Below are 18,691 nucleotides of genomic sequence, written 5' to 3'. Positions count from 1 at the left end.
GAGAGCCAGAATGGATCCTTAGAATGATCAAGTGATGTCTTCTTAAACTGGAGCGGAGACTGTCCTCTCAAGCCTCAACCCCCTCAGAGCCACACTGAATATGTCTAAGACTTCTATGTGCCACCCTCACCATGAAGCCACCTGCATTGGCCCTGCATTGGTGAACCCAAGCACTAACCAGACATAGTCATCACCTGGAGACTCTCTCAGGGTCTGCCTCTAAAGATCTGAGATGGAAAACTGTGATGGAACCTTCACCATAGCCAGATGATTTTCCGACTGAGTATTTCATGTCATCTCATTTACAGTGTGTGAACCCCTCAGTAAGTACCTGCTGTCCCCTGGGTCAAGTGCAAACTCCTTTCCAGGGTGAAAAGACTCACTGTAGAGACTCAGTTCAGTCTGTGTCCTCTCATGCACATCCCCTTTCATCATATCTATTTGCAAAATAAATACCCCCCCCATGCTCTCAGACCTCCCATGATTCTTTTCTGATGTGGAACACTGAAAAATTGTGTATGCTCAACATGTATACGAAGAGTGATCAGGACCAGTGAGATGGCTCAGTGGGTAAGTGTGCTTGACATTAAACCGGACAACCTGAGTTCAACTCCCAGATCCCACAGAGTGGGAGGAGAGAACAGACTCCTGAAAGTTGTCCTGGCCTCCACAAGTATACCATAGCACCTGCATACCCTCTTCCCCAAGTAAATAAAATGTAAAAATAAATAAACAAAAAAGTACACAGAAGCTTGGGCATAGACCACTCTAGAGTCTCCCCTCTTTTACCCCGTCAAACTACGTTCTTTACCCTAATACAGACAATTATGAAGAAAAATAAAAAGGAGAGAGACAAAAACAGAAAGGGGGGGGGTAAAAAAGGAAGCAGTATTTGGTAGACATACTTAATATGTATCAGCCATGGAAGTGTTCTCCCAGGAATGAGAGCCCCCCGTTGGTGAAATGTCCACAGGCTAGACAAAGGCGGGGCATTAGCTTGTGTGTTCACACACAGTGTGTGAGTGTGTTGGGGTGGGGGTAAAGAGAGGAGGGGCCAAGGTGAAGATGTCAGATCCCATCAATGGCTGTTTGTTCAGGCACTAAGTTCTCTGGGCACCTGTACAAAATCCAAGTTCAGAATCCTCCAGGACAAAAATATACAACGCCTCCCCAACCTAGAGCTAGTCTCAATGCAAGATCCTGTTAGGAATGATTTTGGGGAATACTGTCTGATCCCTAGAGACTTTGCTGAAAAATCTAGGAAATAATTTTTCTTGCTTCGAGCCAAAGAACTTAGCTGTTCACTGGTGGACAATGTAAGCCCCTTTCCCCTGCATCGATGCTCAGCTTAGTTTCTTTGGTCATGATAGTTTTTGTCAGTGCTCTGAGTATCATGCTGTTCCAGTTCTATTCTGATGCCATGCCAAACACCACAACAAAGATCAGCTCATGAAGAAAAGGGTTTATTTCAGCCTACAACTACCAAGTAACTGTCCATCACTGAAGGAAGTCAGGACAGGAACTCAAGGCAGGAACCCGGAGCAGGAACTGAAGCAGAGGTTGTAGAGGAACATTACTCACTGGCTTGCTCTCTGGCTTGTGTCCTGCCAGCTTTCTTACACAACCCAGACCCACTTGCCTAGGGATGGTGCTACCCACAGTGGGCTGTGCAATTCCACATCAATCATCAGGCAAGATGATTCCCCACAGACAAACCCACAGTCCAATCTAATGGAGACGGTTCTTCAGTTAAGGTTTCTTCTTCCTACGTCACTTAAGGTTTGTGTCAAGTTGATAACAAAAGCAGTATACACACCCCATTAGCCACCCCTGAGGAATCTGAGAATGGCATTTGCTTTACAAATCATTTCCTGGCTGCACTATGCACTTTATAGCAGCTGTAGCTATGATCCAGAATCGTTAAGTAAGTCAGCTTAGCTGTATCTTCAAGCCAAATACTTCTTAAATCGTCTCCTTATCAAACACATAATCCCAAAAAACAGTTGCTTGCAAAAGAGTCAAACAACATAAATTATGTAAAAAGCTCTCAACCTCCTGATTCTGTTCCCATCCCAGGAACACTGTCATCTGGTGCACCAGTTCCAGAAAGACTTTTCCCTAGGCACTCATGAGTGGATAGTAACAGCTTTACTTCCTGCCTCAACACTGTTTACATGAAGGATATTACATTGTCAGTATCGCTCTGAAACTTATGCTAGACAAGGTGGTTATAGGGCTGTAATCCCAGCATTTGGGAGATGGAACCAGGAGGATCAAACATTCCAGGTCTTCTTCCATTACCCAGTCAGTTCATGGGCTACATGAGACCCTCTTTTTTCTGTAATACACTTCATGTTAGAAATCTTTCCATCTCAGTATATTAAACCTGACACCATCATTTATAGCAGATGATTTCAAAGAGCATGAATCTGCCACTTAATCTAACCCTTTTTAAAGATTTGTTCTATTTTAAACTTTGTCTCTGTCTGTCTCTCTGTCTCTCTGTCTCCCTGTGTGTGGGGGGGTGTGTGGGTGTGGGTGTGGGTGTAGACACAAGTGCAGTTTCCCACAGAGGCCAGAAGAGGGCATCTGATTCCCTAAAACTAGAGTTAGAGATGGTTTTGAGCCTCCGTACATGGGTGCTGGGACCAAACTCGGGTCATCTGCAAGAACAGTAGGTGCTCTTAACCACTGAGCCATCTCACCAGCCCCTTTACTCTTCTTCTTCTTCTTCTTCTTCTTCTTCTTCTTCTTCTTCTTCTTCTTCTTCTTCTTCTTCTTCTATTTCTTCTTCTTTCTCTCTCTCTCTCTCTCTCTCTCTCTCTCTCTCTCTCTGTGTGTGTGTGTGTTGTGGGGGGGCACATGCATTTCATGGCACATATGTGATCATCAGAGGACAACCTCATATACTGGTTTTCACTTTCTACGCTGTTTGAAACAGGTAGCCGATGAACTGGTCCATGAGCATCTGTGGACTCTCTTCTTTGCCTCCCTCTTCTTGTGGGGGTGCTGAGATCATAGATGCATAAGCCACTCTGTTGGGTTTTATGCAGGTTCTGGTAGTCTGAAGCCAGGTTGCCAGACTTGTGATAAAGTGCTTTACCCACTGAACAATCTCTCCAACCCTCTCTAGCCAAAAAACATCTGTTTCTACTTTATATTGTTACTGTTCCTTTCAAACTCAGAATTGTGTGCATGCCAGGCAAGTGCTCTACCACTGAGCTATGTCCCAAATCCATTTTCTTTCTTTCTTGTTTGTTTATTAAGATCTAGTCTCACTATGTAGCCCAGGCTGATTCTCCTGTCACTACCTTCTAAGAGCTGGCATTACAGAAGGGTGTACCTTTATGCTTTCTGTACATGTATACAGTACTTCTTCAGAAAGATGCACAGTGGTGTTGCAAGGTGCTAGGAACTTCACTGAAGATGTTAAGGGATTCTGTCAAATGGTGTCCACCATGGGCTTCACCAGTTTATATCTCTACCACTGAAGGTAGAGCCATTCACAATATTTTTACAAACTTGTGTGTAAGCAAGGTTAACCTTTCCTGGCTCTTTGTATTTGGGCACATCATCTTACATTCCCACCTCAGTTATAATTATGACAAAAATAAACATATTATTCATTGGGAGTGGCTTATTAAATGTCCTTGACCTGCCTGTCCATTGACTTGTTGGACATTTATTTTAATTTGGGGGAAGAGTTTAATATTCTATAACCTTCATTACCTAAGCCACAAATATACTTTCCCACAGTACTGCTTCTCATGAAAATTACATTTACATTATCTTTTTTCAAGTGTAACCTTCAAACTTTGATGATTAGTTTGATGAAGTCAAATTTATTAATCTTTTCCTCATGGCCTTTGCACTTTATATAAGAAATACAGTGCTAGGGAGATGGCTTGATAGAGTGCATTCTGCTGTCGGTGGCTCACATCCCACCGCTGGAGGAGGAGGAGGAAAAGAGGAACCCTTCCTGTTTCCTTTGCTTAAATATGAGTCTCCTTGCTGTGTCACTTCCTGCCTGGATCACCACTTTTCTACTACATTTCCCAGAATCCTCTTTGACTCCTAGTCCCGTCCAACTTGCTGTCTCATTGGCCAAACAGTATTTTATTTAACAATCAATAAGATAAACATACACAGAAGTGCTTCCCCCATCAGCCTGGTCTTCACGATCCCTGTCCTTCTGCAGAGACACCCTCAGACTCACTGCATCCTTCTTGCTCCAGCTTCTTGCTCGTATGTCTAACAGAGAGAGGGCACAGTGGATACTCTACAGATCTGGCCACACTTGGCATTCAAGTTAAGGATACCTGAGACAGAGGTTGGTATCCAGGGTGAAAATTAAAGTACAGATCTGAGCTGGTATAATGATATACAAATTATAATGACAAAGTCAGAGGTGATCACTGCTCACTGAAAACATCAGGGCTAGGGATGCAGCTCAGTGATAGAGTTTATACTCACAAATGCGAGGCTTGGGTTTAATTCCCAACACACACGCACACACGAATGCATGCATGCACGCACACTAAGAAAGAGCAGAGCCACAATGAGAAGCCCTCAAGAAGAAATGCTTTCAAAACAAAGGTAACTTTATTGCATAAATTTTACACTGTAAAAGAATACAAAACACAGCCTTGTCTAAATTCTCTTGCTGACTCTCTTGTAGACAATGTCGCCCAGTGTCATGGTCTGAAATTAAGAAGAGAGATCATGAGATATTTCCTTGATGATGAATTGTAAAGCAAAGAAACAAAAAACAATCTCCCTTAATGGCTCCAAATGTGCTAACACATGAGACTACTTTTAAAATTTCCATTTTCTTTATGGGCATAGGAATGGTTGGCAACTTTTCTAAAACACCAGGCAGTGTCTTGTCACTTCTCTTGTTTGTGTGAAAGGGTGTCCTGCCAGCCACTGAATTGTTTCCTAAATCAACAACAGCTATAGAAAAACCATCCAGAGCAGTCCAATCCATTGTCTCAAAATTTCATGGAGATCTATTACTGTCCATTAACAGCCTATGGCTGAACACAAGGATTTGTACATGGATGCACTGGGTAACTAGACTGGGACAGTGGGGACTGTATAATTTTCCTCTTAAACTTGTGAATGAGGCGCATGAGAACACTGGGCATGGGTTTGTATGGCAGGATGCTTGCTCAGCACACTCAAAACCTCAGCATAGTAAGAAAAACAAAACACATCGGTTTTAGGGTTGTTGTTGAATGGCCCTTCCACCCCTCTCAGGTCTCTGACTTTGTGTCTTATGTTGTCAAGTGGAAAAGGAGCTCCTTGGCTGCAGCAGTCATCCCTTGGGTTGGGGTTTTATCACTTATCAGCTGCATGGTCTTGGATATGTTAGCTGGATTATAAAATCCATTGTCTGCACTTCCCATAGGAGAAAGGAAGACGAGGGGAGATGCATCTGAACTCAGTCCAGGGTGGCTCCTCTCTGCTCACCAGCTCTGCTATCAGAGTGAGGGGGCAAGAGTGGGGACTGAATGTTGTGTCTGCCTTCTGTGAACTAAAGGGCATTCTGGATACAAAGGAGAGCTGGAAGACCTGACCATGGCAGAAACACTACCAATTATCCTGCACACTTGGGGCGGGATATTACCAACAGCTGGGCATGGAGGGTGATTGCATAGGAGTGCACACCCAGTGTGTCATTCATTAGCCACCATAAACTCAGTAGAAGTGTGACTTCACACCAATGCCAAGTGGGCAGAGGTGTTTAGAAGGCACCCAAGCTTTGGAAGATGGCAGCCTTTGTGGCTTGTTGGTTAGTGCTGAGGCAGAGGGAAAGGCTGTGGCCACACTCTGACATTTTCAAAAGGAACAGCAAGGAAAGAGCCCAGATTTTGCTAAGAAAAAAAAAAAAGCCTCCCTTGTGGAGGTTTTGCACCGATGGGAAGTAGTGCTGCAGGAGGCACTGAGGCTCCTGGACAGGAGATCTGCCGATGGAGTGAAGTCTGGGACATCTCCGGATTGAATGGACTTCTGTCCCATAGGGAGGTTTGCGGCCCCATCTCAGCAGAGACAGGAAAGGGCCAGCTGTGCTCTGCATATCCTGACCTGTGTCTCAGCGCACCAAGTACTTCTCACTCCAACCCCTTTAGGTGCTGTTGGGATGGGGGTAGAGGCAGGCAGTGGGTAAGGAGGAGAGGCTGAGGTGGTGGTAGTGGCTGACCCTGGGAGAGGAAGGGCAGCCTGGAGGTGGGAGACACCAGGTGAATTAGAAAAGGGTGCCCCTTCCTCAAGACACTGCTCTTCTGTCTGTCAGAAAATCACCCTAAGAATCCAGCCCTTGTTTGGTCAGAACAAGATGGCTGCAGATGTACTGAATACAAATCCTCACAGTCTACAGCATGAACAGCTGCCCCTAGGGCTTCTTGAGTGCTGAACAACTGTGAGAGAGATTAGTGCAGGGGACAGGCCCAATTCCTGGAGCTCATCTGGTCATAGCCTTACATTCCCTATTTAGAAAAGTGTTGTTCAAAAGACTCAAGACAATACGTATCAACTACGTGGAACATAACCGATCCTCTTAAGTGGTAGAAGACACTGACAAAAGTCAAGGTCTCGGGGAGGAGAAGATGGGAGAATGAGAGATATCAGACACCTGTCCCCCACCCTTTACTTCTCCATGCCCCTCAAACACCGGGATGGCAAGACCAGAGTGCCAACTTACATTGGTGATGGTGTCGCCGTTGAGTTCAGTCACCGACGTCATGCCTTTGAAACTTGTCACCATTTTATTGTCTCCTTCCATCTTAACCACTGCCTGCAGGGAAGAGAGATCATGACCCGTGAGGAAAGGTCTAGCGATGAAGCTAATGAGGTTGCTTCCCTGTGTGGTAACAGCTGACGGTGAGTCAAAGGTCCTGTTCATCTCCAGTTCTCTAGTGCTGAATGGAAACAGGGGTGTTTATGAATGAAAGAGAATGTCAAGCTTGCCTTAGTGGTTCTCTTGGGGTGGGGGTGGGGGAATCTAAAATAAAATGTAAAATCCCATTTTGGATCTTATGGAGGGAGGTTGTAGCAGAGGCCCAGCCACCAGCAGCTGTGGGGACAGTTTGCTTTGGTAGCTGTTTACCCTTTCCTATTATGGTGCCAATTCCAAGCCTTAGACATCAAAGATGGCAGTAAATAGAAGCACAGCTGTGGCTGGGCACAGTGCAGCGCTTATAATCCCAGCATCCAGGAGGCAGGAGCCGGAAGATACTGAGTTTGAGGCCAGTGTGGGCTACATGTCAAGATGCTGGGGAAGGGGGGGGGAGAATAAGGATAAAGGAAGCAAGGGAGGGATGGAGGAAGAAATCTAGTCATGAACAAAAGACACAAGGTCAAAACTCGGCCTCCACAATGGGCCGTTGGAAAACCCATGACACCCCACCGCTGGCCATGAGCAGATCAGGAGAATCCCCTCCACCTTTCACCTTGACGTGCAAGAAAGGCGGAAGAAGTAAGCACAACCTGAAAAGGTAAAGAGACTCCTGCTGTGCCTGAGGCACAAGGCCGCCAGGAAAGGCAGGTGTAGAGAGAACAGATGCACAGCCTACTGACTACCCTGGGCTGTGCAGGCTTCATAGGGAGGGGCAGATAACAGGACCCACAGCACCTGGATCTCTCTGCTATTACCTGTCACCACTCACACAGCCCACGGCCAGCTGGCATTGCTGCCTGGAACCACCACCCCGAGATGAAGCTGCCCTGGCTCAGATAAAGGTTTTCACTGACAGTGATTTCCCGGCTCTCTCCTTGGAGGACTCGGAGCCAGGAGCACTGTTCCTGGGAGACCATGTGACTGAGGATCCTACTCTGTGCCCATTTTCTCCACCTCCTCCATAGTGAGAGCCCAGAAGCCACGAAATCCCTGAGGCAAGGAGAAGTTTCTTCTCAGAGCTCTCTCAGTCTCCTGCCTGAAGTGGGTTCAGCGACATGGTCTCTGTTAGGAGAATTTTTGGGGAACAGGAGGCGGGACTACATACCTTGACCTTTTCCCCAGTCATGGTCTCCAGCTCGCATTCCTCCCCCAAGGTGAACTCGTTCTTGACCACTTTGGGCCCATAGGTGAGGGTGAGTTTGACATGCTTCCCGTTGTGCTCGATTTCTGAGATCCCCTTGATGTCCCTCCCCTTCTGGATGAGGTCATCAGGCAGACCTGCAAGAGCCCATGTAAGTTAGAGACCGGAGAAGAAGAGGGTTCACTGCAGGTTCCCGAGGCCCCACACACTTCTATATAGCAGACCTGTGAGCCTTTGGCCTCTGAGAGGGAAAGTCAGTGGCCTGCAACTATCTTCCCACTTAGTATTGTTAGTTTTTGAGCCAGGGTCTCTTGTAGCCTAGGCTAGCCTTAACTCATTATATAGTTGAGCATCTGATCCTCCGGCTTCCACCTCCCTCGTGCTGGGATTACAGTCATGTGTCTCCATACGGGGCTTATGTAGTCTGGGGATTAAACCCAGGGCTCCGTGTGAGCTAGACCAGCACTCTAGCCACTGACCTGTGATAAAGACCCTCATTTGCCTGAGGCCCTTTCCTCTGCGGCTTCCTGCTTTTTACTTGCCCTCCCTCCTAATTTGTTAGTGGCCTTGTTCTTAGGGTAGGAACACTTCATCCTTCAGGATGTTTATCTTCCAAATCAAATGGTCCCCCACACAAAGTGGGACCAGGCCAGGCAATCTTGCTATGGCCTCTGGAGTCAAGGCTCTTGTGGGTAATGAACGAAAGTCCTTTGCCCTTGAATAGGGCTTTGCAGATTTCGGAGCAAATCTGTGCTTTTACGTGAATGGAGATTCACAGCAAGAGTAGAGAACCTGTCATACAACTAAGGGGGTCCTCAACTTCGTGAGCTGTGACTTGTCTACAAAAGAAGCTCTGAGTCCTGGGATGACCTGAGTGTCCTGTTTTCCCTGCTCTTGCTTTTTCTCATCTCCTGCCTGTAGGCACCCTCCTTCATCCACTTCCTCTGCCCACAGGGCTGTCTCTTCCTGGAACATACTCTTTTCTCCCTGGTCCCAAGCCACCACAAAGTCTTCCCTCCTGTACCCTGGGGGAGATGTGGGGTATCTAAATAGGGTCTCTGGGACCCAGCACCTTCTTCTAACTCCAACTCAAATACTTCCTATGTGGTGACCCTTGTCATAGCCACTTCCCCTTTCTTGGCTTCAGTTGTCTCAACAGTGATAACTCAGTTTTATGGTGAGTATTAAATGTGGGCATTGCAGTACCTGGTATAAAGTCATACATATCAAGGGACACTTCATTGCATTTATCTCCAAATAGTTGGTCACTACTGTAGCTTTGTCTCCAAACATTGGTCAGGGTTGTAGCCTATCACATTCTGTCTCCCTGGTGTTTGTACAAGCACAGTGCTTGAGTTGTGGTTGGTCTTGAACCAATATTTACCAGAAAAGTGAATGAATGAATGAATGAATGAATGAATAAGGCCATGAACCAGTAGACACACGTACATCATTCCAGTTCAGTGTCATCTCCACAGCTCCCAGTGACCTTGTCCAGTGAGGAAGAGACCAGGAAAGTCACTATAGCACGCCTCAATTTGGGATAGCCTGGACCCTTCTTCCACCTCAATATCAGACCTTGACTAGCTGCTGATGGCAGGGCTAGACCCTCTTTCTCGTTGCACCAGCTCTGGTGTCCCATCCAGCACTCACCCATTGCCTTCATGAAGGGCTCAAAGTTCTCTTGGCTCTGCAGTTGGTACTTGCCGGAGAAGTTCATGGTGGCGATGAGGCTTCCTTTGCACAGCTGACCACAGCAGCTCTGTCTGCCAGGCCACCCACTGGTGGCTATTTTATAAGGGGCTTCTTCCTCATCAAATATAGGCCATAGGTCAGTGGTTGTCGATTTCTTTATGGCCAGGTTCAAACATTAACTCCTGAGAGCAATGGTCAACGATAAAAATCAGAATGGGCAAGGCAGAGGTTTGTTCTAATTCAGCAAACATTAGTGAGTGCCAATCAAGTGCAAAGCTCTCTGTAATGTTGCCTTTATGGTGACTTATCACCACTAATGAAATAAGTGTGTGTGCATGAAATGTATGTGCACAGATGTGTACGTGCCGCAGATATAGGTGAATCATGTCTCTAACAGTGTACACATGCATATATACACATGTGTATGTGTTTTTACACTTGTGTGTATGCATATATTTATATACATGTAGCTACATATGTACACACACATATATGTGTTTATGTATATATGTGTGTTACATGGGGAGAAATACCTTTAAACTCAAACCTTTTTCACATAACCTTGTATTTGTTTCTCAACCTTTTATTATTAGACAAACATAATTTTACAAACATGTCATCAGTATTGTATCCTGAGAATTCTTCCTCAATGATTCCAAGTATTTCCACAGTCCAGGCAGACCTCCCTTTTGAAGTGCTAACAGGGCGTCTCTGTCCGCAGATGCTTACATCTCTACAGCATAGGTGTAGAAATTTAGATGTGTTATGTTTGGTAAAGACAAGTAAAGGGAAGGAAGAAGGCATTGCCTGCTGACTTGCTCCATCCCTGCCTCAAGGCAGGAGCAGGGAGCTGAGTTGATACATGAGAGTGTGGTCTGACCGGAACAGGCCTTGGGCAGAAGGCAGAGGGATGCTTCATCCCCTATGGAGATGCTGACCCGCCCCCCCACACACACACACAGTTCTTGTGTTTGAGGCAGTTCTCAGCAAGTGCCACTTCACACCCTATTTCTCTATTCCATCTAGACTTTAGCACCAGCCTCTTCACCCATAGCCTTTAGTTCTCCGTCCTCTAGTCCTCTCTACTATGAGGCTACATAGACTGTTTATACATCAGAACCTGGGGTATGCCATGCCTCAGTTTTAAACCTCTGATGGCCCCTAGTGCTCTAGGGCTCACAGGTCCTGGATGACACAGAAGATCCCTGTGTCCACTGTCCTGGCTGTGATGACTACTCTCAACAGAACTTGTACGTCGTTATCATGAGCTCCCCGCTTTGTCTTGGAAAATGTCTGTCAATGCCTAGACTTCTAGCGCAGCTGTTAGGCTTGCAAAAGCCATCTCTAGTCAGACCCCCTTTCTCTGGAGGTCACAACCATAGGGCCAGCCAAAGGTGTCAGGGGTGTCTTCTCTGTGTTGGAATTTGTGTCTCTTCTGCTCTTTCTCCTTCTCCCAGCTAATGGAGCGCTTTATAACACTCCCCACCCATCCTGCCTCCTTCATTCAGCTGGGATGACTTCTGTACATTCTGTCCTCACTATGCTCGATTCCAATGCCTGGCACATGGGATGAGCTCAATCAGTGATGGGTCAGCAAAGGAAGAAACATCAAAAGATAACGAGGCCGCGGCTCTTGTGGTTAAGAGGTAATGAGAGATATGCAATAGTCAGCTCAGCAAACCAGTCCTGTAATCAGTGAATCATGAGGCCAGGAGCAAAGCGACCTGAGGGCGAGAGTGAATATGCACATGCGCATGGGCATGCGCGCACATGTGGCTGGGGCTGGGCTGAGAGCCAGTGGGGAAAGATGTGAAAGGGATGTCAACTGTTGCTCCGGCTGACAGCCCGCTCCTCTCTTCCCACCCTTGGTGTTCTTTCTCTTTTCTCTGCAACTCCGCTCTGTCATTCCAGCCTGTGCTGAGCCCACGGTGGGAGAGTTTACATAGCATCCCCTCTGTTCATGGACAGTTCCCGCCCACTTGCGTCATAATCACCAAAAAGATCAAATGCTTATCCAGTCCATCTGTACAGCAGCTCTCTACTCCACCTAGAAGCTTGTTGGGTTGCGTTATCTACCTCTAGGCCACAAGGTTCTGATCAGGCAGATCTACAGTGGGGATGAGAGGGAGGAATTTGAACTGATGAGAGCCCATGGCAGGGGCGCCAATGCCAGGAAAACAGCTTAGGACCAACAGGCCTGCCACTTTACAGTTGGGGTGTATCCTATCACCTCAATGTTTTTGGCACACACGTTTAATCTCAGCACTCTGGAGGCAGAGGCAGGTAGATCTCTGTAAGTTCGAGGCCAGCCTGGTCTACAGAGTGGGTGCCAGGTTCCAAAGCTACACAGAGAAACTCTGTCTCAAACAAACAAACAAACAAACAAACAAACAAACAAAAAGAAGTCTTCAAATCTGTACACCACAACCCAATGCCTGAGCCTTTCTCACTCATCTCTCATAAATAGTATTTATGTGCACTTGTTATGGGGGAGGTCCCTGCCTTTGGCATGATGAGAGCATCACACATATTCTGGCCCCAGCCCAGCTAGCCACTCCACTCTGCCTCCCCTGTTGAGCCCTCTTCTAATAGTGTTAAGGACATGAAGTGATTCATGGTCCACACATTGAAATAATCCACAGGAGAAAGATGCACACAAGCACACAGATTAACCCAATTAAGACTATACAAGTCCTTTAATTTTGGTAGGCAACCAAGTAAGCCAACACCTCTCTTGGTTGAAGCTCAGGGGGACAGCATTAAAAGGCAAAACTCACAAAACATCATAATTAAAGCTAGGTGAGGGTCAGACAGTCCTTGAAACATCCATTCTTGGATGTAGTTATTTCAGACATAAACAGTGATTATTTTTTACTTATACCTTCTTCTGTTAGCTTATTTTATATTATGTTTGTATAAACTTAATACACCTGGACCATGGTCAGGGTCATGGAAGTCTCATTTGTGTTGCCAAGGTGGATATGTATTGTGAGATAGAAGGCCAAGAAGTGTCTAAGTAAACACAAAAGAATGTAGAGTTCTGGAGAGTCAGAACAAGATGGTTACTTCAACATCAAATTAGGGCTGTCCCTGAACATCCTTGTGTGGAGCACAAGAACAGGAATGGGCACAGTGGTTTAAAGTATGATCCTCTTGTTCTGAATCTGGAATGTGTATCTTTTAATGTGACTTACAATATGAAGGGGACAATCTAGACACTGATCTCCAAGTGGGGCACTGAATTTTTGTATTCACATATATAATGAATTTAAAAGTCTATTCTATTAAGAAGTTGCACTGGAATTTTCTTGAGGGATTCCCCCCCACCAGTGTGTGTGTGTGTGTGTGTGTGTGTGTGTGTGTGTGTGTAAATGACTGGATGAATTACTTGGTGAAAGCTTGTTTGAAACTCCAACCTGGGCAGCAAGAGCCAAGACGGAGAAAGCAATGATTCCTTTTGCAGAAGACTAGAAAAGGCCTGGAGGGGAAGCAGAGGAACCAGTGTGGCTGTAGTCAGTGCTCTAGTGCCTGCCAAGCCTGCTGCCCTCTTGCTCAATAGGCCAGCCTCACACAAACAAGTGAATAAACAAGAATAAGAGGAACCAGTGAGAATTTAGAGAACAGGCCATTAAGACACCTCCATCCAGCCCAGCAGGGATTCCGAGAAGGCCAGTGTTGACTTTGAGCCTAGTGGTTTACTCTAAAGTGAATACTTCCTTTGTTTTAAAGCCCTCTCTTCCTCCTACCTCAAAAGCTTTTTAGATGTAGTTGTTGGGCAGGGGATATGGCTTAGTTGGTAGAATGCTTGTCTAGCATGCACTGTGCCCTGGATTCCATCCACATACCATATATAGTGGATGTGGTAATGCATGCCCGTAAGGAAGTGGAGGCAGAAGGGTTAGAAGTTCCAGGTCACCCTTGGCTACATAAGGCCAGACTGGGCTATGTGAGACTCATTTGTGCAAGAGTAGAAAATGATCAGGGACTTAGCTTTGTTTCTGGATTGAAGCCATGGAGCTGAGGAAGCTCTTGTAGAAGCAGAACACTTATGGGGATACCCTGCCTCAGAGGACCCCACAAATCTGAGAAAGGACCTTAGGAGGTTCTGAGTCTCAGGTGGCCTATGCCTATCTGATGACCATGCAGGTGTGGAGCCATGCGATGCAACTATGACCATACCTGAACTCCCTTCACTGTCTGTCCTAGAGAGCCACTGCCCCAGGGGTGTGGAGTCAATGAAGCCTGGGACTTGGTGTTTTGGTGTGGTGCCATGATGGCTACAGAAACCTAAAAAGGCTGGGTTTGTGGGCTTATTGTAGAGTGTAGAGGCAGCATGCCAGCATGAAGTTGGGAATTTGAGTGGTGGCTCTGTAGCAGCTAAATGCTGGAGCTGGCAGCTGTGGCCTTCCACAGGTCCAATTATTCCCCTAGCTTAAGAATTGAGTAGTTTGAGTTGCCGGTGGTAGCTCAGCCCAGCAGAAGTTCTGTCTCCTCAGTTTTAGGGATCAGCAGCTGCCATCGATTCGGGTTCTCAAGACATCCACATTTTCTTGCAGAAACACTCCTACCTTCTGTCTGAGGCTGTGTTCAGATGTGTCAGACAGCTTTCTTCCAGGACAGGCATGTATGCTGTCACTAACCTGCCTGATAGGAGCTCCTGGCCCTCGTTCAGCCCTCTTCATCTACACCTGGCCAAAGAGCTAGTCCAACATGATTGAGTATTAGCCTAGTATGCACATGATCCTTGTCATACAAGCTAAAAAGATGGAAATAGAAGAAGGAAGGAAGGGAAGAGGGCAGAAAGGGGGGATGGGAGCCTAGGAGCTTTGCAGTCTAACACCAATGAAATAATCACCAAGGTAATAATGATAGAGCCACTCCCACCCAGCCCACCTATCAAGTTTTCACTTTGGGGGGATCTGTGGGCAGTGCCCTCCATATACCATGCACCATGATGCCTGTGGGATATCACACTCATATAAAAATCTCACGCTTGGGTCTTCTTCCCTTGATCATAGATATCAAGCTGTAGCTTTCTGGGGCTTAAGGTGGGCATGGGAAGGAAGGCGAGAGATTTCTTCCACAGGGTAAGTCAATATTAATTCCAGAGGCTTCTGGGAGGACCTGAGTGTTGGGTAGCTTTCTGGAATCTGAGGAAGAGCAGGACACATGAGCAAATTTCTACTGGAACCTCTGCTTGGCCTCTCACTTCCTGTCTACCCATCTGGGCAATGCCTACGAACCTCTACTTGGCCTCTCACTTCCTGTCTACCCATCTGGGCAATGCCTACAAATAGTGACCAATTCGGGGGACATAAGGCCGAACCAATGCCTGGCATGGAAAGAGAAGATGCAACAGACTCCCTGACAGACGGACAACCTAACAGGAAGAAAAGCGAGTAAAGCAGACTGGGAGGTTTAAGACAGGGTACATCTCCCACCCATACCTCAGGCACGAGCATTGGTAGACAACTCCAATAGCTTTCTTATGTCAAGATGTGGGGTGGCAAATGTGTGAGTCTTGGGGCCACAGAGTCTAGTCACTATTTCAAAAAGCAATACTGTGTGAAAAGCAATACTGTGTGGGCATGGTAGCTGACACCTATAACCCCAGCACTTGGGAGGCAGAGGCAGGGGATTTCCTTGTGTATGAAGCCAACCTGGACTACAGTGTAAAAGCCTTGTTTCAAAAAACAGAACAACAACAAAACAAAACAAAACAAAAACCACAGAACACAGGGGCTGGAGAGATGGCTCAATGGTTAAGAGCATTTGCTGCTCTTCCAGAGGACCTGAGTTCAGTGTCCAGCATCCACATGGGGTGACTCAAAACCACCTGTAACTCCTGCTCCAGGGGATCTGATAGCCTCTTCTGGCCTCTGTGGCCACCTACACACATGTGGTCCTAACTTACAAACAGACACATACACAATAAAATGAACAATAGTAATAAACAATGGAAAGTAACAATTGTGCATACTTTTACATAACAATTAGGTGAGAGCAATGGCATATTTCACCTACTCTCTGAGCATACATGAGAGGAGACAAAACTCAACTGCAGTGATAAAGTTCAAGTGACAGTCAAGAAAAAAAATTAAAATTCAAAAAAACTTCAATACCAAGGGCTCAGCTTTGGATTTTGGTCAACTCAAAGTCTCTGTCTCCTCTTCTGGTCCCACTAGCCACCTCTCTCCTCACATAGCCTCGTCAGATGGACAGCATGGAGCCTGTGGAGAGGAAGGAAGGGGCACCCTCTTGGCAGTCAGAATACAGTAGATATCCTTGTAGCAGCAATCCTTTCTGCACTTGTTTGTGACCCCATTTCCTGCCTTGGGATGCAAGTGGTGTCTGAGGAGCCCATGCTTCCCCCAGACCTGGGCTATAGAAGGAAAGAGCTTGGGCTAAGGTACTACCCTTCTTATGCCCACAATATCACCCTTGAGCCTCATCGGGCCTCTACTTTCCTGACCTGCTAAATGGTCTCAATATTCTTTGCCTGGTGAAAACTGTCCTGTGCTTTGGGAATGCAAATCTCCAATCACAAGGGGTCAAGACACTTGGCTTTTGTACCTTCCAGTTTACACTACAGTGTAAAAACCTTGTTTCAAAAAACAGAACAACAACAAAACAAAACAAAACAGCTTGCCTAGAACCTGGGGCTTCACTCACATTAGGCAAGGTCACTGTTCTGGGATCCAGTTGTAGTTTATCTCCTGGCTTGAGGGGCCTTGCTTCCCATCTCCCTGGGCTACTGGGGGATGTCTCCTGTCCTAAGTTTGCTGAAAGTTCAGGATCTTTTGCAGGCCTGAATCCTGGTCTTTTGCTTACAGGTCATGTGGATTCAAGCTGCTGGTCACTTGAGTCTATGTTCAGGTCTGGCAACCAGCCCAAATGACATGATCTCATTGCTTTTCACTGAAGCCTTTAGTTCCCTCAGAGTTCCTAGAACCTGGGGTGGGGACAGTTCATCTGAAAACTGTTAAGGTTTAACTCCCACTCTCACCCAGGCTTAGGGAAAACAGGCAAGTTCTTTAAAGAACTTCCCTGCAGCTGGGGATATTGCTTGCTGATAGTGTTTGCCTAGCATGCACAAAGCCCTGGATTCACTTCTGAGTTGCCCTGTGGTAACTGCATGGAATTTCCCCGTGCAACAGTGCTCTGCCCTAGAATGGGAGCCATCTAAGTAGACCATGGTGGGGTTTAGTTGTTGTTTTTTTTAGAAATCTATCTCCTTGGAAGAGCTCACTGTGGGGACAACAGTCAAAGCAGATACCAAAAACAATTGCAAGTGCCTGGGAAGATGGCTTCAAGAGTAAAAGTAATAGCTGTGTAACCTGAGTTTAACCCTGGGAGCCCTTGTTAAAGCAAAACAAATGCTGTGACAGTGCACACACCTGTGATCCCAGAATTCCTTTGGAGAGATGGAAGGTGGAGACAGGAGGTTTGTCTGGAGTGCGCAGCACAGCAGCAGGAATAAGAGCGACCCTCCCCTAGAAGGGTGGGAGGAGAGAACCCATCCTGACATCCTGACTGCTGTGCTTGAGCTCCTAAAGCCTGCCGTGACACATGCCACGAGCCTACACACGCCTAAACATAAGCAAATAACTAAGTAAATAGACAAATATTTTAAAGTCATAGGTAGTGGCGTGCACTATAAAAGGAAATCACACTACATGAATTACAGAGAAAGTGCACTCAGTGTGGAATTCATGAAATAAATAAATAAAAGGGTTTTGAACCAAAGGAACCAAAAATCAATTTAAATCAAATGTGTGCTGAGTTCCAGGTATTTCCAGCATAGGTCAATTGTTGTTACAGGGAAATTATTATTTTTTTAACTATCCTCTTAAAGACTGAACCTGGGGCTTCACTCACACTAGGCAAGCTGCAACCCTAGCCTTGTTTCTGAACACACAGCAGACACATTTGCACTGAGCATGCTGCCATGCCATTGAATGCCAGAGACTTGCTGCTATCTTAGAGTTTCTATTGTTGTAACAAAACACCATGACTATAAAGCAAGTTGTGGGGGAAGGGTTTATTGTCTTACACTTCTACAGCACTGTTTACCATAGAAGAGAGTCAAGACAGGAACTCAAGCAGGGCAGGGTCCCAGAAGCAGGAGCTGATGCCGAGGCCATGAGGGGTGCTGCTTACTGGCTTGTTTCTTCTGGCTTGCTCAGCTTGATTTCTTATAGAACCCAGGACCACCAGTCCGGAGTTGGAACCATCTACAACGGGCTGGACCTTCCCACACTGATCACTAGTTGAGAAAATGCCATACATCTATCTCATGGAGGCATTCCCTCAACTGAGGCTCCTTCCTCTCTGATGACTCTAGGTTGTGTCAAGTTGACACACACACAAAAAAAAAACAGAACAGCTGCTCAAGGTCCAGACTATTATATGTTGTTGTGGTGGCTTGAATAAGAATGACCCCCATAAACTCATATATTTGAATGCTTCATCATCAGGAAATAGCACTACTAGAGAAGGATTAGGAAGTGGCCTTGTTGGAGGAAGTGTGTCACCGGGGATGGGCTTTGAGGTTTCTAAAGTCCAAGCTAGTCCCAGTGTCACTTTCTTCCTGCTGCCTGTGAATCCAGATACAGGGCAGTCAGCTACTTCTCCAGCACCATTGTAGGTAGAGTTTCTCTGTGTCCTGGCAGCCACTCCCAAATAACCACCCTGAGACTTATTATTAATTATAAATGCTCGGCCAATAGCTCAGGCTTGTTACTAGCTAACTCATATTTTAAAATAACCCTTATATCTTATCTATGCTCTACCATGTAGCTTGGTACCTTTTCTCAGCACAGCAAGTTCATCTCCTTCTCTCTGCATCTCCTCATGATTCTGAGACTCCTCCCTTCTTCCTCTTAGTCTGGTTCTCCCACCTAACCTAGCTACAGGCCAGTCAGCTTCTTTATTAAACCAATCACAGTAACATATAT

General features: G+C 46.2%; 1 protein-coding gene across 1 annotated transcript; it reads right to left on the bottom strand.

The window, feature by feature from the left end:
• Nucleotides 1-4,650: 4,650 nt before the first annotated feature.
• Nucleotides 4,651-9,759, bottom strand: Fabp1 (fatty acid binding protein 1). Its single transcript, XM_027429539.2, has 4 exons — nucleotides 9,693-9,759; nucleotides 8,004-8,176; nucleotides 6,704-6,796; nucleotides 4,651-4,701 (listed from the first exon to the last, which is right to left on the bottom strand). Exons 1-4 carry the CDS (start codon nucleotides 9,757-9,759, stop codon nucleotides 4,651-4,653), a joined length of 384 nt encoding a protein of 127 aa, XP_027285340.1.
• Between the last annotated feature and the right edge of the window lie 8,932 nt (nucleotides 9,760-18,691).

This window comes from Cricetulus griseus, chromosome 8 (genome assembly GCF_003668045.3).
Source record: "Cricetulus griseus strain 17A/GY chromosome 8, alternate assembly CriGri-PICRH-1.0, whole genome shotgun sequence".
Lineage (NCBI taxonomy): Eukaryota > Metazoa > Chordata > Mammalia > Rodentia > Cricetidae > Cricetulus > Cricetulus griseus.
Note: the sequence above shows the minus strand (reverse complement) of the source record. Positions and strands in the feature narration are given on the sequence as shown.

Excerpts from the sequence above, each read along its gene's own strand:
- Fabp1 (XM_027429539.2), bottom strand. The coding sequence starts at position 9,759 with ATGAACTTCTCCGGCAAGTACCAACTGCAGAGCCAAGAGAACTTTGAG. Across the intron at positions 8,177-9,692 it reads GCCCTTCATGAAGGCAATGG|GTCTGCCTGATGACCTCATC; the intron begins GTGAGTGCTGGA and ends GGGCTCTTGCAG. Across the intron at positions 4,702-6,703 it reads ACGGCGACACCATCACCAAT|ACCATGACACTGGGCGACAT; the intron begins GTAAGTTGGCAC and ends TCTTAATTTCAG.